Here is an 18,566-nt window from a genome sequence, read left to right as displayed (position 1 = left end):
TGACGAGTTGAGGGTACTATGGTGGTAAATGCTGAGCTGTAGTCAATGAACAGCATTCTCACATAGTGGGGCAAAAAAGTATTTAGTCAGCTACCAATTGTGCAAGTTCTCCCACTTAAAAAGATGAGGCCTGTAATTTTTATCATAGGTACACTTCACCTATGACAGACAAAATGAGAAAGACAATCCAGAAAATCACATTGTAGGATTTTTCATGAATTTATTTGGAAATTATGGTGGAAAATAATTATTTGGTCACCTACCACTGCAGAGATGCAAGATTTCTGGCTCTCACAGACCTGTAACTTCTTTAAGAGGCTACTCTGTCCTCCACTCCTTACCAGTATTAATGGCACCTGTTTGAACTTGTTATCAGTATAAAAGACCTGTCCACAACCTCAAACAGTCACACGCCAAACTCCACTATGGCCAAGACCAAAGAGCTGTCAAAGGACACCAGAAACAAAAAATTGTATACCTGCACCAGGCTGGGAAGACTGAATCTGCAATAGGTAAGCATTTGGTTTGAAGAAATCAACTGTGGGAACAATTATTTAGGAAATGGAAGACATAAGACCACTGATAATCTCCCTCGATCTGGGGCTCCACGCAAGATCTCACCCCGTGGGGTCAAAATGATCACAAGAACGGTGAGCAAAAATCCCAGAACCACACGGGGGACCAAGTGAATGACCTGCAGAGAGCTGGGACCAAAGTAACAAAGCCTACCATCAGTAACACGCTACGCCGCCAGGGACTCAAATCCCGCAGTGCCAGACGTGTCCTCCTGCTTAAGCCAGTACATGTCCAGCCTGTATGAAGTTTGCTAGAGAACATTTGGATGATCCAGAAGAGGATTGGGAGAATGTCATATGGTCAGATGAAACCAAAATAGAACCTTTTGGTAAAAACTCAGCTCGTCGTGTTTGGAGGACAAAGAATGCTGAGTTGCACCCAAAGAACACCATATCTACTGTGAAGCACGGGGGTGGAAACATCATGCTTTGGGGCTGTTTTTCTGCAAAGGGACCAGGACGACTGATCCGTGTAAAGGAAAGAATGAATGGGGCCATGTATCGTGAGATTTTGAGTGAAAATCATCAGCAAGGGCATTGAAGATGAAACGTGGCTGGGTCTTTCAGCATGACAATGATCCGAAACACACTGCCTGGGCAACAAAGTAGTGGCTTCATAAGAAGCATTTCAAGGTCCTGGAGTGGCCTAGCCAGTCTCCAGATCTCAACCCCATAGAAAATCTTTGGAGGGAGTTGAAAGTCCGTGTTTCCCAGCAACAGCCCCAAAACATCACTGCTCTAGAGGAGATCTGCATGGAGGAATGGGCCAAATTACCAGCAAGTGTGTGAAAACCTTGTGAAGACTTACAGAAAACATTTGACCTCTGTCATTGCCAACAAAAGGTATATAACAAAGTATTGAGATAAGTATTTGGTCAATAACAAAAGTTTATTTTCCACCATAATTTACAAATAAATTCATTAAAAATCCTACAATGTAATTTTCTGGATTTTCTTTCTCATTTTGTCTGTCATAGTTGAAGTGTACCTAAGATGAAAATTACAGGCCTCTCATCTTTTTAAGTGGGAGAACTTGCAATTGGTAGTCTTTTAGCTCAGTTACCTTAGCTTTCTCGGGAAATGGGACAATGGTGGCCCTCGAAGCACGTGGGAACAGCAGACTGGGATAAGGATTGATTAAATATGTCCGTAAACACACCAGCCAGCTGGTCTGTGCATGCTCTGAGGAAGCGGCTGGGGATGCCGTCTAGGCCTGCAGCCTTGCGAGGGTTAACACGTTTAAATGTTTTACTCATGTCGGCTGCAGTAAAGGAGAGTCCGCAGGTTTTGGTTGCGGGCTGTGTCAGGGGCATGGTATTGTCCTCAAAGCGGGCAAAAAAGTTAGTCTGCCTGGGAGCAAGACATTCTGGTCCGTGTCGGGGCTGGTTTGCTTTTTGTAATCCGTGATTGACTGTAGACCCTGCCACGTACCTCGTGTCTGAGCCGTTGAATTGTGACTCTACATTGTCTCTACACTGACGCTTAGCTTGTTTGATTGCCTTACGGAGGGAATAGCTACACTATTTGTATTCGGTCATGTTTCCGGTCACCTTGCCCTGGTTAAAAGCAGTGGTTCACGCTTTCAGTTTCACGCGAATGCTGCCATCGGTTTCTGGTTTGGGAATGTTTTAATTGTTGCTATGGGAACGACATTGTCAATGCACTTTCTAATGAACTCGCTCACCGAATCAGCGTATTCGTCAATGTTGTTGGAAGCAATGCGGAACATATCCCAGCCCACGTGATCGAAGCAGTCTTGAAGCGTGGAATCAGATTGGTCGGACCAGCGTTGAACAGACCTGAGCGTGGGAGCTTCTTGTTTTAGTTTGTCTCTAGGCAGGGAGCAACAAAATGGAGTCTTTGTCAGCTTTTCAGAAAAGAGGGCGGGGGAGGGCCTTGTGTCGCGGAAGATTTTTAGTCAAACTGTAGTCCTAATCAGTGGAGCAGGAGCCGGCACATCAACACAAGGCAGGCACAGTTCCTACACCAGTTTCCACTCATTTCGACATCTCAAGGAGATGAGAATCGTAGGCTATGGACCTAGCAAGCCTGCGCTTATTCAGTAGTCCCATTGTATTACGACCGGTCGTAATTGCATGGTATATGGTAAGTCCCGGAAGGTAAGCCTGAGCAGGGTAGTCCTTGCAGAGGGTAAGTCGTAGGGGGTAAATCCTGAGTGGCTGTGTTAGTGTCAATTGTAAGTTCAACTTGGGTATTCCTTTATGGGCAGTGTGATACCTAAGACGACTCTTTAGCGACCGTTAGAATCTAATGTTCCTTTTTCCTTTTGTCAAAATACAACAGGATATAATGAAGGCTACATGAAATGTGTTTTGCATGTAAATGCAATATATTGGTGTTCTCTTCATATATATATATTTTTTAAACGTTTTGAACAATTGAATCCAATGAACTGAGCAGGCTGGGCTGACATGCTTCAAGCCTGTCTAGGGCTTTCTTTATATGAGCATACATTTATAAGATTGTGCCGTTATTATTTCTTTTGACTGTTTCCATGTTATTTGGTTAGTTGTCTTAAGCACCCTCATAGATATTTATGATATCTATGATATCATGGGACTGCCCATATTTCCCTCTGGCCAACGCCAATTGGCGACCAAGGGTTTGCGTCATGCAAAGGTGCGTCATGAGTCAGGGAGGTGGTCTGATGGTCTTAGTAACAACACACCTAGATATGGGGGGAGGTTTTAGTGGGTGGAATATTAGGACAATTGGAGGTTTACAAAGTTGCAGCGACAGTATGCTTAACAGTGAAAATTATTATGGTACAGCTATATGGACACTTAATTATCATGGTGCTTTTTAATGGTAAATTTACAAACATTGGTTGTGGTAAGCATAATTGAAACTTGGGTATCGTTATGGTAAGTGGGGAAATAAGTACAGCCAGATATAATTGTAGTGGCTTGGCAGATCATAAAATATAAATTTTTACATGGCTAAAAGAGAAAGAATCATATTTATTGTTTACAGGAAACTCATTCTACAAATATAGATGAAGTTGGGTGGAAAAAGGACTGAGGGATAAATATATTTTTGTCATGAGCAAAGAAATAAAGGGGCGATTATACTAATTTATAAAAATTTTGATCCGATTGTGCAAACAGAACCGCAAGGAATATGGATTATTTTAAATATGCTATTGGACCAAAAGAAGATCTGGCTAATGTATATATAATGGGCCAAATAATGGTGATCGACACTTCTTCGAAAACATATATAATAATTTATTGAGCTAACAATCCACAAATGAATCTATTATTATGGTGGGAGATTAAAATATGGTTTTAAGTACCTCAATGGATCGTAAAGGAAATCACTCTACAAACTATCACCCTTGAGCATTAAAGGAGATCAAAGAAGACGGATACATTAGAACTATTGGATATATTGAGGTTAAAAACCCTGACGTAGTGAGATATACATGGAGGAGGCTTAATCAACCTAGCAGTCTTGATTACTTCCTAGTCTCATTCTTGCTGGTGTAGTAAAACGCTAAATGGATCTACCTCCTGGTCCTCTTCCCCTGTCTTACCCACCAAGGGTAGAGACAGATGACCTCGCCTACTGAAATACCGGATTGGGCAAAGCCACCAGAAGACTCCTCAAGCCAACCAACTACTGAACCTGACTGGTGTCAGGAAGAATCACCCTCTGCCTCAAGTGACACCTCTGAATGGGAACAGCTGATAGACTCATTGCTGATAGAGTAAGTGCACTTATATGCACTGTAAGAAAAGTATTTCCTGTTGTAAGATATGTCATCACCCTCTCTGCTCTGGGGGAATGGGAGGAGCAGCGGATCGGGTGCAGAGAATCAAAAGGTATATAAAGAGACATTTGCCATTACTTTGGCGCTGACTTCTTGAATTCTGAATTCATTTAGACAACCATTTGACTTTGGGTAAATTGCCACCCGACTCAAATTACTTAAAGATTCTAACTTGTTGGATCTGAGAAGGGTCTCTCCGATATACCGTTTAACTATTGAACAGCTGTTCTCTCGCCTGTGGCCTTGGTGCTTGTATACTGATGCAAATTATATCCAGAGCTAGTCTTTGAAACTGCAACTCTCGGTTGAGCTCAGTACCTCGCCCAAGTTGTGTGGCACAGACTCTTCGATATTCCAGTGGGGCAGGGAATCACCAGCGGGTTCTCTCATCCAGTTCAAACTTGAATCTTTAAATTTAGTAAACCACCGACTTCAAGTCAACCTCTCAGCCAGTAGAGGGGAGTCGCTACTAAACTAAATTTCTCAAATTCTGACCGATTGAAACACCGCTCCTGATCTCGTGGGTCTCCCTGTCATCTTTTAAAGGTAATTAAGTTGAAGTATTATATTTTATTAGAGGTAAGTGTTATCATTGTACCAGGCATTTAGAGCATTAAGGCATTTGCATGTTTTTGATTAACGCTGTGTGTAACCGAGTAACAAATTGTGTATTTTGAAGTTTGTTTGATTGTAAAAGACAAAAAAAACAGTGTTTTCAAAAATAAACGGTAGTCTTATTTTGTCTCGAGTAAAAGGTTCTCTCAAAGACAGTTAACGGCACGGGAGATAACAACTGACACTCCCCGCTACCGGGACACTGGAAACGGGGATCAATGCTCTATGACAGAATGAGTTACCATTAAAAGACGAGGAAGGTGTCCAGTAGTGATTCATTTAATTGTCTTATCGATCTAAGTTTTATTTTCCAAGTGATACATAGCCGACGGGCAGAGTAGTGAGACTAAGTTGACTGAAGGTCTTCACACTTTAAACTAGATACATCACAGAGGGGAAATACTCAACCACAGGGAAATCATAGAGACTGGTAGGACTAGTGCTTAATAACAACTCAGGGATCAATTAGTGGTGAAACAAAGAGTCTGGAGGAGAAACGTGGGGTTCACACATCCCAGCGAGAGCTAGACCGTTGAGAGTGACAAGGCAAAAGACCTCGACGCGGACAACGTATTGATACAGAAAGAGAGGCAGGGCTACGCGAGCGGTCCTGGTTATACAGAGAACCTGAAGTATCTGTAGTGCCCTGTCCAATCCAGGGAACGGGACGCTAACCACCTCTAGCACCCCGCTGTCGGCCAAGGGGCGGTGCTGAAGGTTTTGTATCGCGACACTGGCATCAAAAGTAAAAAATAAAAACGTTTAAAAAGTATTAATATATGAGGCCGAATGCGACCGGACCACCATCTAATTGGCCTCCATATAACTCTTACAGAATTTCCATACTTGGGGGTGTGCGTCATCGGGAATAGTGTTATCCTCCTTCGATAATATTTGTCCCGGATAACATGTAACCAAGTGTGTGTTCGTACTGGGCGCACATCTCTAGGATTACCTGGATCATGCTGATCTACCATTCAGTCCGGGACTACTATATCTGGAATCGTAATGTGCCTCTCTCGCAACCCATATCGCTTTTTTTCCTCTTTAAGAGAGGGGTATAAATGGTGGCCCACCAGATGTCACCTCTACACTAATTTTGATACTGTTGAAGCGCAACCTTTAGTTGTTTAATTTGTTCTTGTCTATCCTCAAGGGCTTCCTCTAATTCCTGGTTTAGGTTTTGACTCATGTATAGCACAAAAGCCAATTCCTGCTTCTGTTCATAGTCTATGCGCATGCCATTTGGATATGCCAAGTTCTTATTCGTCGCCTCATTCTTGTCTACTGCCTGATCCATTTTATCTTGCAGGTCTGTATTTCTCTTTTTCCAGTTGTATCTGCTGCTGATAAAATGCCGTGGTTAGGATGCCTGCGTAATGTGATCTGGACCGTTCTCTGATTTCAGTGTTCCACACTACGGTTGCATCCATACACTCTTGGCTGGTTTTAAACTTTCCATCTGCTGCATAATGTGTACCAGTTTTGTCCAGTTGGGCTAATTTTACTCAATTTATTTTCTTCTTTGTGCTGGTCATATGCCTTTTTTAGTGCTTCTAATGCTTTGCTAACATTTTCCCCTTCTACTCCTCCCACTCCGAGAGTCTCCCGGCCTCCAGAAGCCATATCCATTATCACTGACTCGGCGTCACCCCCCCAACGGCATTAAGTAGTAACAGCTTAGGCTATTAATAATTACACTTTTGGTGCTGGACGACACTGTCGTGTCTGTCAATTTAAAAATAATAATAAAAATATATACATTTCCTCCAGAGGGGGTGGAGGTTAATAAACAATTATTATAGAAAAAAAAAAAAAAAAAAAAAAGGTTGGTCCATGCCATATTGGGGCAGAGAACCGTGACAGATTAGGTGGAAATAGGAGGACAACTGTCAGTAATTTTGGTCATGAGGATTGTTGTGAACAGTGGTAGTTAATGTTGAGAAATCGGACTAGAACCCCCTTCCCATGCTAGACATTAGCCATCCACAATTGACTGTGGTAAATTGAAAGACCTGACAGTGTCATCCAGCACCAAAAGTGTAATTATTAATAGCCTGAGCTCTTGCTACTTAATGTAGTTGGGGGGGTAAGAGTCAGTGATAATGGATTTGGCTTCTACAGGTCGGGAGACTCACGGAGTGGGTGGGGGTAGAAGGGGAAAATGTTACCAAAGCATTAGAAGCACTAAACATGGCATATGACCAGCACCAAGAAGAAAATAAATGGTTGGTAAAATTTGTACACGTTATGCAGTAGATGGAAAGATTAAAACCAGCCAAGAGTGTATGGATGCAACAGTAGTGTGGAACACTGAAATCAGAGAACGGTCAAGATCACAATACGCAGGCATCTCAAGGGAGTGATACCAAGATAAGGCTTATTCCGGACATTAGATTCTGATCAAGGGACACATTTCACCTCCAAAGTGCTACAGGCTGTGTGTAAGGCTTTGGGAATTGCACCTGGCTTTCATTGTCCATATCAGCCACAAGCGGGAGGGATTAAGGCGCGTCAATTGTCGATTAACTTCTTGCGTCGAGCAATCCCGGATCCGGGATCCTATTTATAGCCTCAAGCTCATTAGCATAACGCAATGTTAACTATTCATGAAAATCGCAAATGAAATATATTTGCTCTCAAGCTTAGACTTGTTAACAACACTGTCATCTCAGATTTTCAAAATATGCTTTTCAACCATAGCTAAACAAGCATTTGTGTAGGAGTATTGATAGCTAGCATAGCTATAAGCCTAGAATTCAGCCAGCAACATTTTCACAAAAACAAGAAAACCATTCAAATAAAATCATTTACCTTTGAAGAACTTCAGATGTTTTCAATGAGGAGACTCTCAGATAGCAAATGTTCAGCTTTTCAAAAAATATTTGTGTAGGACAAATCGCTCAGTTTTGAGCACGTTTGGCTATGAAAAAAACCTGTATCCAGTTATAGCCTCAAGCTCATTAGCATAACGTAACGTTAACTATTTATGAAAATTGCAAATGAAGTGAAATAAATAAGCTCTCTCTCAAGCTTAGCCTTTTCTTAACAACACGGTCATCTCAGATTTTCAAAATATGCTTTTGAACCATAGCAAAACAAGCATTTGTGTAAGAGCATTGATAGCTAGCGTAGCATTTAGCGTAGCATTTAGCGGGCAACATTTGCACAAAAACCAGAACAGGATTCAAATAAAATCATTTACCTTCGAAGAACTTTGGATGTTTTCAATGAGGAGACTCAGTTACATAGCAAATGTTCAGTTTTTCCTGAAAGATTCTTTGTGTAGGAGAAATCGCTCCGTTTTGTACATCACGTTTGGGTACCAAAAAAAATAAAAAATAAAAAAAATAAAAAAATTCAGTCATCAAAACGGCGAACTTTTTTCCAAATTAACTCCATAATATCGACTGAAACACGGCAAACGCTGTTTAGAATCAATCCTCAAGGTGTTTTTCACATATCTCTTCATTGATATATCATTCGTGGATGTCTACTTTCTCCTCTGAATCTATTGGAAAAAGACGTGCAGCTGAAGATGACGCACCAATTTCGACGGAGGACACCGGGCGGACACCTGGCAAATGTAGTCTCTTATGGTCAATCTTCCAATGATATGCCTACAAATACGTCACAATGCTGCAGACACCTTGGGGAAACGATAGATAGGGAAGGCTCATTCCTGTCGCATTCACAGCCATATAAGGAGACAATAGAAAACAGAGCCTCAAAAATCTTGCTCATTTCCTGGTTGCAGTTTCATCTTGGTTTCGCCTGTAGCATCAGTTCTGGGGCACTCACAGACAATATCTTTGCAGTTTTGGAAACGTCAGAGTGTTTTCTTTCCAAAGCTGTCAATTATATGCATAGTCGAGGCATCTTTTTGTGACAAAATATTGCGCTTAAAACGGGCACTTTTTTTATCCAATAATGAAATAGCGCCCCCATAGATGTAAGAGGTTAAGGAGAAATTGTCCAAGACGTTGAGCACCAAAGGGAAAGACAGGGTTACAAATGTATCCGTGGTACTAAGGGCATCAACTAACACCACCACAGGACTCACACCACATGAAGTGGTAACTTATTCTTCATTCTGGCACACGCAGGCCAGAGTGCTCTGAAATCGGAGAAGATAGCCAGAGTGAATTTACAAAATGCACAGAGACCCTTCAACATTCTATGGCAGCCATGTTAGTTTCCCATTAAATTTTACATGGAGAAGATTAGAAAAATACCCTAAAACAGAACGTCTAGCATGAGCATTATGATGCATTTACATGACCCTACAACATCATTGTCTAACAGACAGATCAGTGCAGGCGGAATCGACGCGCTCTCGTACCTCGCAAAAGATCAGTCACTGAAATCATCTTTGACTGAAACGATGCTGCTAACCAACCAGCTACCTACTTAGTGCTGCACACAAAATGTATAATCTTCCAACAAAAGCTACCTAGCAAGCTACTGTAGCTAGTAGTGCTAATGCTTACATTATGAGTTTTCACAAAGCAGCTGTTCTTCTGGCACAAGTCATTGCAATAGCCTCCCCAGACAGCTGCTGTGCTCAGCTGAGTCAACGATCCGATCGCGGAGGAACATGATCTACGGACTGATCTCTGATAAAAGTCAGTTCCTCTTAATTGTGGTGCTGTATGTCGACAATGTCAGGGTAATTTAAACAGGTTAAGCAAGCTTTTATAACGTCAGTTAAGAAAGAGTGTGTCAGTAAGCTAGCTTCAATAGTTAGCCACACAGCTGATCAAGTCACTACACTGGCGACCAACGTCCTTGCACAGAATTTGTGCAGGAGATAGCCACCGGTTTATTTATTTTCTCACAATTGCAAACTTTTAAATCATGGTCAACATTTGAAATAATTTAGCTAGTTATGTCTATTTCTTGGACTCATACAAAAATGCAGAGATGAAAAAAAAAAAAACTGTTTACATTTTTAAAATGGTGGATGCTCAATATTCACATTTGAATATAAATTCCACGTCCTTCAAGACAGATCGGTTGAGGGACAAGTGTCACGGTGGAGTGACCATCTGACGTGAGAATGACTAACTCATTCTATGGCAGCCATATTAGCCCCATTAACATTGTATGGGGAATATTTAAACAAATCTCTAAATATATGGCTCTGGGGACACCCGTTCTCATTCAATGGCAGCACATGCAGTCAGGAGCAGAGAGGAGAAAACGTACAGTTGAAGTCAGAAGTTTACATGCACTTAGGTTGGAGTCATTAAAACTCGTTTTTCAACCACTCCAAATTTATTTTCAACAAACTATAGTTCTCAAATCAAATGTTATTTGTCACATACACATGGTTAGCAGATAATGCGAGTGTAGCGATATGCTTGTGCTTCTAGTTCCAACAATGCAGTAATAACCAACGAGTAATCTAACAATTCCACAACTACTAACTAATTCACACAAGTGTAAAGGGATAAAGAATATGTACATTAAGATATATAAATGAGTGATGGTACAGAACAGCATAGGCAAGATGCAGTAGATGGTATCGAGTACAGTATAAGGATATGAGAAGAGTAATGTAGGGTATCTAAACAAAGTGGCATAAAGTGAGCTGAAGTTGAGTCAGTATGTTGGCAGCAGCCACTCAATGTTAGTGGTGGCTGATGAACAGTCTCTCGGTCCCTGCTTTGATGTACCTGTACTGACATCGCCTTCTGGATGATAGCGGGGTGAACAGGCAGTGGCTCGGGTGGTTGTTGTCCTTGATGATCTTTATGGCCTTCCTGTGACATCGGGTGGTGTCGGTGTCCTGGAGGGCAGGTGGTTTGCCCCCGGTGATGCGTTGTGCAGACCTCACGACCCTCTGGAGAGACTTACGGTTGTGGGCGGAGCAGTTGCAGTACCAGGCGGTGATACAGCCCAACAGGATGCTCTCGATTGTGCATCTGTAGAAGTTTGTGAGTGCTTTTGGTGACAAGCCGAATTTCTTCAGCCTCCTGAGGTTCTTCACAACGCTGTCTGTGTGGGTGGACCAATTTGGTTTGTCCGTGATGTGTACGCCGAGGAACTTAAAACTTACTACCCTCTCCGCTCCCTCTGCTGTTACCTGAAGTTCACAATCATCTCCTTTGTTTTGTTTACGTTGAGTGTGAGGTTATTTTCCTGTCACAAGTCGGTTAGGACATCTACTTTATGCATGACAAAAGACATCAGGAAAGAAAATTGTAGAAAATTGTAGAAAAGTATAAACACCATGGGACCACGCAGCCATCATACCGCTCAGGAAGGAGACGCGTTTTGTCTCCTAGAGATGAACGTACTTAGGTGCGAAAAGTGCAAGTCAATCCCAGATGAGCAGCAAAGGACCGTGTGAAGATGCTGGAGGAAACGGGTACAAAATGATTTATATCCACAGTAAGACAAGTCCTATATCGACATAACTTGTAAGGCCGATCAGCAAGGAAGAAGACACTGCTCCAAAACCGTCATAAAAAAAAGCCAGTCTATGGTTTGCAACTGTACATGGGGACAAAGATCGTACTTTTTGGAGAAATGTCCTCTGATCTGATGAAACAAAAATAGAACTTTTTGGCCATAATGACCATGGTTATGTTTGGAGGAAAAAGGGGGATGCTTGCAAGCCGAAGAACACCATCCCAACCGTGAATCACGGAGGTGGCATCATCATGTTGTGGGGGTGCTTTGCTGCAGGAGGGACTGGTGCACCTCACAAAATAGATGCTATCATCAGGAAGGTCAATTATGTTGATATATTGAAGCATTATCTCAGCATATCAGTCAGGAGGTTAAAGCTTGGTTGCAAATGGGTGTTCCAAATGGAAAATAACTGCAAGCATACTTCCAGTTGTGGCAAAATGGCTTAAGGACAACAAAGTCAAGGTATTGGAGTGGCCATCACAAAGCCCCGACCTCAATCCTATAGAACATTTGTGGGCATAACTGAAAAAGCGTGTACGAGCAAGGAGGCCTACAAAACAGACTCAGTTACACCAGCTCTGTCAGGAGGAATGGGACAAAATTCACCCAACTTATTGTGGGAGGCTTGTGGAATGCTTCCCAAAACGTTTGACCCAAGTTAAACAATTTAAAGGCAATGCTACCAAATACTAATTGCGTGTATGTAAACTTCTGACCCACTGGGAATGTGATGAAAGAAATAAAAGCTGAAATGAATCATTCTCTACTATTATTCTGACATTTCACATTCTTAAAATAAAGTGGTCATCCTAACTAACTGAATATTTACTAGGATTAAAAGTCAGGAATTGTGAAAAACTAAGTTTAAATGTATTTGACTAAGGTGTATGTAAACTTCTGACTTCAACTGTATGTCAAAACAATTATATTACAGTGACTGCATTTATTTGTCTGGCCAATTATCATAATCCAAAATCCATGACCCTCAAAATCCACAGCCCTACTATTAACTAATTGACCAGCTGGTGATGTCACCAGGTAGGCCAAAACTCCATTCCACCAAAACAGGCAGAATTTTCAGGCGTTTTTTTCCAAACAGCTCTTACAATAAAAAGGCATTATCATAATGTTCGAAATTTCACAGTATTATTCCAACCTCGGTGTGGAAATGTATATCAAAACAGAAATCATATTGACAGCACTTGGCCTTCAACACAATTATTTTTTAAGTAGGTCAAGTGAAGGTAAATGTTCAATGGGAAAACAAGAGGGAAGATCTTGGTATGCATGTACAAGTATTTGTCTAATAATCCTAGATCATTTAAAGTAATCAAGGTCACTTGGACCCACCTCCTGCTGCGCCTGGCTGTTGCTGGGCTCCAGTTCCAGGACCTTCTGAAAGCAGCGGCTGGCTGCCATGGCGTTGCCCAGAGACAAGTGACACTTGCCCTCTCGCAGATGGCCCTGTGGTGCAGTGGGTGGAAAGATACTTCCTGGTTAAAGCTGCTGGAGGACGACAAAGGTTTGGTGTGCTCCCCATAGGGTTCTCACGATACCAGCATCGTGATTAGAGCCCAACTGATATCGGATTTCTGGATCCAATACCAGTTTAAGAGGTTGAAAAATGTGCCAATTAACAACATATCTGCCCAAAATTGTTTTTAATATTTTTCTGGAATGAAAATTAGTTGTGCAAAAAAGAAATCTGCTCCAAACGACAACTTTAAATTAATTCAAAAATTGTGCAACAAATCTCAAATTAACATATCATAGTTTGCATGATGAATAAGTACAAATTCTTACTATGCAAAACTGATTTAACTTAAGTTGTCCTCAAGAAGTTGCAAAGCCAAATACAAAGCACACATAAAAAAGCCAGGGGAGGGAACATCATGAACTAACACTCACACTTGACTTGCCCACCCCCCTACTATAGCACTGCGTTTGCTGAGATACTTTGAGGAAAAATGTACTTACTATGACAGATATATGGTCCCACCTAGCTATCTTAACTGTAAATTGCTCTGAATCATCTGCTAAATGTAATTAGAATACTATAAAAAATGTGAATACTTTAATAGGATCTCTATGGGAGGGACAATATGCGGTGTACAGTAGGTAGATGCCCTGGCTGAATTAATAAACGTAGTGTCAATGTAAATATGAAATTGCACTTGTAATGTTGTACTGCCGCTTTAAGAACAGGCAGCGAGATGACGTTATATCCGAATCATCACCAGATAGTCATCGCTCTTCTTGAAAGTCTAAACTATCATCAAAATTTTAAAGCATTTGTACTGATCTTTAACCAAAGCCTAAATCTCAAATCATTGCAGCACTTTAGTTCACAAACAATGTTATTCAATACAAAATGTATTGGCTAGATATTTCAAATCTGTATGGTAAGCAATACAACGTTTATGCTTGCCGCACTCATTTGAGTCACTACTCGTTCTAGCTAGTAACATTCTAATCACAATATCAGCACATGGCTTGAATGACAGGCACAGATAATAACTGCAACCAGTGTTATTGTATAACTTTCGCCACCAGTCCTGTCATTAGCAGCACAGGCTGCCAGGCATGCTAGCTAAAAATACTTTGCTAGCTAGCGTTAGCAAAGTGAGAACTTCGTATCGGTGAAGTGTACATAGCCAATTTGATTTACTTTGATTATTTACTTTTTCAAATGCGGTTGCAAATGTGGTCAATCTGCTGGCTACAGAATGATGTTCAGTGAGAGTCTTGATTGAGACTAGAGAGCCATCTCAGGGCAAACCTGGAAAAATGATAGTAATATCTCAGATTATGCTCAGATTAGTGGATTTATTTGTTAATTCATGTATAAATAATATCGTTGTTTTAAAGACGGAAGACTGATACAAATATATTTGTGAAAAGACCATGTCGGCCAATAAATATCGTCAAATGGATTTATCAGGGCTCTAATTGTGATACTCAGCAGTATCATGTCAAGGAAACAAAACATGACGCAGTCCCCATTTCTTGAGGAAAACGTCAAAATGATGTTAATTTTCACACACACACATACATATATATGCCACGGAAGCAAGCAGGCGGAACTCTGACCTTCATGAAACATTCGTCCAGCCGCACAGCCCGTTGGGAGTCCACCAGGGCCTCTCGGAAGCGGCACAGCATCATGAGAGTGGCCGCCCGGTTTCCATAGTAACTGGCGTTTTTAGGACATGCATCTGACAAAAACAAAAAGGGAACCATATTCTCAAGAGTCACGACTAATCAATCACATCAACAGTCTATAATTCCAGAGAAACATAGCATGTCTGGAAACTGAAATAAATTATTAGCTGAATTTTCAAACTAGTCGTCAATGAGAGTTGGCTCTAACGATCCAGTTAAATAAGAAATATATCATTTGAGAATCCTTCAAAAAAATCTCCCTACAGTTGCCCTCTACGCTATGGCATAGCATGTTGTTACTAAACTTGGGTTCAAAGCTAGGGTTGCATTCTCACCAATGGCCTTGGTGTAGTAGTTAAATGCCTCAGAATAATCCTTCTTGACGTAGAAAGCATTTCCTTGATCTTTGAAGCCCTCAGCCTCCCTGAGAGAAAACAAAGAAAGAAACAAATGGAGCATTCAGGCTATCCACCCCAAAAAATTATCAATATGTTACCTACAATTCAGCAGTAACTGATATACAATTACGCTTAAGCCAGTTAAGCAGGGGAAAATCTATTGATTTGCTAGTTGTTATTTTGATTGTGATGTCAGCAAAAATATTCAGAGGCAATCTATTTGTGCATAGCAGCCAGGGGATCTCGTCTTAGTAACAAACACATTTTGACCTATGCAAATGAATTGGCTCAGTGTACCAAATGGGAAAGCACACTTGGCATGTTTACCTGATTGGAACAAACAGAAACTGGCCCAGTGTGAGGACATAGAAGGCACTGGAGCAAAACCAATGAAGGGGATTAAATAAATATATCATTAAGACATAGGCCTACTACTAGGGGATGTGTAGTCTACTCGATTGGCTATAGCGGCAATTAAGCAACTGTCCCCTCCGTCCCAATTTAAAGTTGTGCCCCTGAGTTTATGGACAAGCAATACATGCTTTGGTTTGCCTGGCACTGTTTCCAAATGCTAACATTTTAGAATTTGTGGCACAAATTTGTTAGCATTTTCCGCACATCCTGTCCAAATTACCCAAAAGCACCTAAAAATGGATTGTTACGCTCAGTCACTTACAGCAGATTTGAACATGATGCGAAAGAAATGCTAATTACAGTCACATGACTTGAATGGGATTTGTGACACAAATGCAACCGTGCCAGCCACTGCATGGGAAACTAAACCAAAGCATGGATTGCTGCTATACCTTGTTCATAGACTGGTTTCCTTACCCTGTAAACAATGAGAGAGTTCTATTAACCTGAGCCATGGTGCACCCATCTATGGCCCGTGACGTGAAAGGGCAAAAGCGGTGAAGAGGAACGTCCTTCTCAAATCTAACAGTAATATACGCCACTCGGTCAAGTTGTCAACAAGGCAGCATGTTGCATCATCCAGAAACGTACATCTTTTTACATAGAAAATAGATTTGAACTAGTTTCCATTGGGAAGGCAGATAAAGCATTTTCACAAAAATAACTTTTGTATGTCAAATCACAATCCTACTCAGCAAAATGTCTGTGTGTCTCAGTTATCGCTCTGTCAGTGAATACAATTTAATCGTGTTTTGGCATGATTACATGTAATTTCAAGTAACTGACTGCAGGCATAATAATAAATCATATACTTTGCATAGAAAACCAAATAAAAGCTCGGAGATAGAAAGGTGTGTCACATATGCTAGAATGGATGTTTCAAAACGACAGCTGCATATGCATATTAGCCAATACATATGGCATAGCCTAGACAAAGCATAACTTGCGATACAATCTTCTCCAAAAATAGTTGTACAATGCGCTGTGCAATAAGCACTGCCTGTAACAAAGAGACGACTAAGAAAGAATTAACACAAATATATTTATTAAATAAAGTAACTTATATACAAGTAACAATGGTGTTTAATCAGTAGTGTAAGTGAGTGGATGTGTGCATTGATGGTGATGAGGGGTGTTGAGAGGTGCCAAAATAAAACAAAGCCCCAAAATGCCCCAACAAAAACAACATGTCCGCGCGGAGAGTCTCCTCAAAGTATGGAGGAAAGTATTTTTTGCCAGGACACATCTCGCAGACGACCCTCCCAGCTCCACCCACCAACATTCTATTAGGGAAAACAAGAGCAGAGAAATAATTTGTCAGAGAGTGGGAGAACCCCCCCCCAGGGACCACACCAACCAAAAAAGATATCAAAATAATAACATATTGATTGCCCTGGTTAAAGCTACCCCACTGCCCCAGCCAACCTCATCCTCCCCAGACCTCAGCAATCTTAAGAGGAATTTAAAAAACGAGGACAGCAGGGAACAGATGACAGGAGCGACAAGATAACATAATACAGTTTCCCAGTTACGTGGACAAAAAGCATATGTCACAACACTCAGGGACTACACGCATGAGAAATCACATGTCCACGTAACCAGAACCTGATGCGTTCAGGAACAGTGCGCACCATCAACAATATTATCAGACCCCCTGATGTGCCACACATTGAGATGGAATGCCTGTAAGAACATTATTCTCTGGTCAGGAGACAGACATCAAGAAGGTGAGAGGGTTATGGTTGGTGTAGACCACATTTGGTACTACACCCGACACACACCTTGAAGTCTTGCAGCACCCAAGTGAGTGCTAGAGCTTCTTTTACCACCACGGAGTAGTTCAACTGATAACGGTTAAACTTCTTGGAAAAAGAAACCAACAGGCCTCAACACCGGGACTGCACTTGCAGTGACTCGCATCTACCTGCAAGGTCAATGACAAATCCACGCCAGGAGCAGCCAGCAACAGACTGGAGGTAAGCAAATTCTTCACATCAAAAGGCTGCGTACAGGAAACTAGACGTAAATGCCAGACCTTTCAGCAAATCTGTCAGGGGAGCGACTACGGTAGAGAAGTTCCTACAGAAACTACGATAACCAATCATTCCCAAGAAACGCATTAGTTCTTTATTAGTAGTTGACGTTCGAAAATCATCAACAGCTATCACTTTAGCCTGAACAGGACGCACTTCACCCTGCCCAACCACCGTACTAAGGTACGTAAATATCACCTGAGCAAACTCACTCTGCCAAGTTGATAGTGAGGCAACCCACAGCCAGGCGGTCGAACAAGGCTTGAATACGGGAGAAAACCCAATCTATAAAGGTGCTGAAAAGTGGCAGGTGCATTACGCAGGCCGAAACTAATAACCGACTATGAGTACAGACCGGAGGGCGTAATAAAAGACAGAGAATTCAGAGAATACACCTGCCAATTGACCTTTAACATGTCAAACTTTTTCACAAACTTTGCTTCTCAACCTGATTTACGCAGTCCTCCATCTAAGGAAGAGGAATTAATCTGGCTTAGTGACTTTACGGTAGTCTGTACAAAAATTGGTTTGTCCCATCCGGTTTACTGACCAAGATACAGGGAGAAACCCAGCAGGAAAAAGAAGGCTCTGCAATATCATTCTCCAGCATCCAGAAAACTACATTTCTCTGGAGAAACTATAGAACCACTGACGGATGGGGTCCGCATCCCTAACATTATGTTGTATTAAGTTTGTACGTTTCGGCATATCAGAAGAAAAAATAATTGGAAAACTCAGAATAAGACCGACCAACTCGTCTTGCCTATCAGCAGGTAGATGAACAAGAAGGCTATCCAAAACACCCAGTGACTCTACATTTTTCAATCTACCCTGCAGTATGCAATCGTCCGTACATCCTCACCATGCACGTACAATTATTTTTTAATTAACTAGGCAAGTCAGTTAAGAACAAATTCTTATTTTACCCCGGCCAAAGCCCTGGGCCATTTGTGTGCCGTCCTATGGGACTCCCAATCGCGACTGGATGTGATGCAGCCTGGATTCGAACCATGGACTGCAGTGACACCTCTTGCACTGCGATGCAGTGCCTTAGACTGCTGCGCCACTCGGGAGCCTTTCACCAGTTCAGAATCCAACATCAGTTAACGCAATGGAAATGAGTGTTCGACCCGATTCCCCTAATTGAAACACGATT

General features: G+C 41.6%; 1 protein-coding gene across 3 annotated transcripts in view; it reads right to left on the bottom strand.

Moving 5' to 3' along the window:
- Positions 1–18,566, bottom strand: part of LOC135524025 (dnaJ homolog subfamily C member 7-like) — a 59,873-nt gene that overhangs the window by 32,625 nt on the left and 8,682 nt on the right. For all 3 annotated transcript variants that reach the window (XM_064951146.1, XM_064951145.1, XM_064951147.1), the window contains exons 2-4: positions 14,901–14,989; positions 14,494–14,618; positions 12,754–12,867 (exon numbers count right to left, since the gene is read on the bottom strand). In XM_064951146.1, the coding sequence (XP_064807218.1) occupies positions 12,754–12,867; positions 14,494–14,618; positions 14,901–14,989 (328 nt within the window). The remainder of the gene's footprint in view (positions 1–12,753; positions 12,868–14,493; positions 14,619–14,900; positions 14,990–18,566) is intronic.

Source organism: Oncorhynchus masou, chromosome 31 (assembly GCF_036934945.1).
Source record: "Oncorhynchus masou masou isolate Uvic2021 chromosome 31, UVic_Omas_1.1, whole genome shotgun sequence".
Taxonomy (NCBI): domain Eukaryota; kingdom Metazoa; phylum Chordata; class Actinopteri; order Salmoniformes; family Salmonidae; genus Oncorhynchus; species Oncorhynchus masou.
Note: the sequence above shows the minus strand (reverse complement) of the source record. Positions and strands in the feature narration are given on the sequence as shown.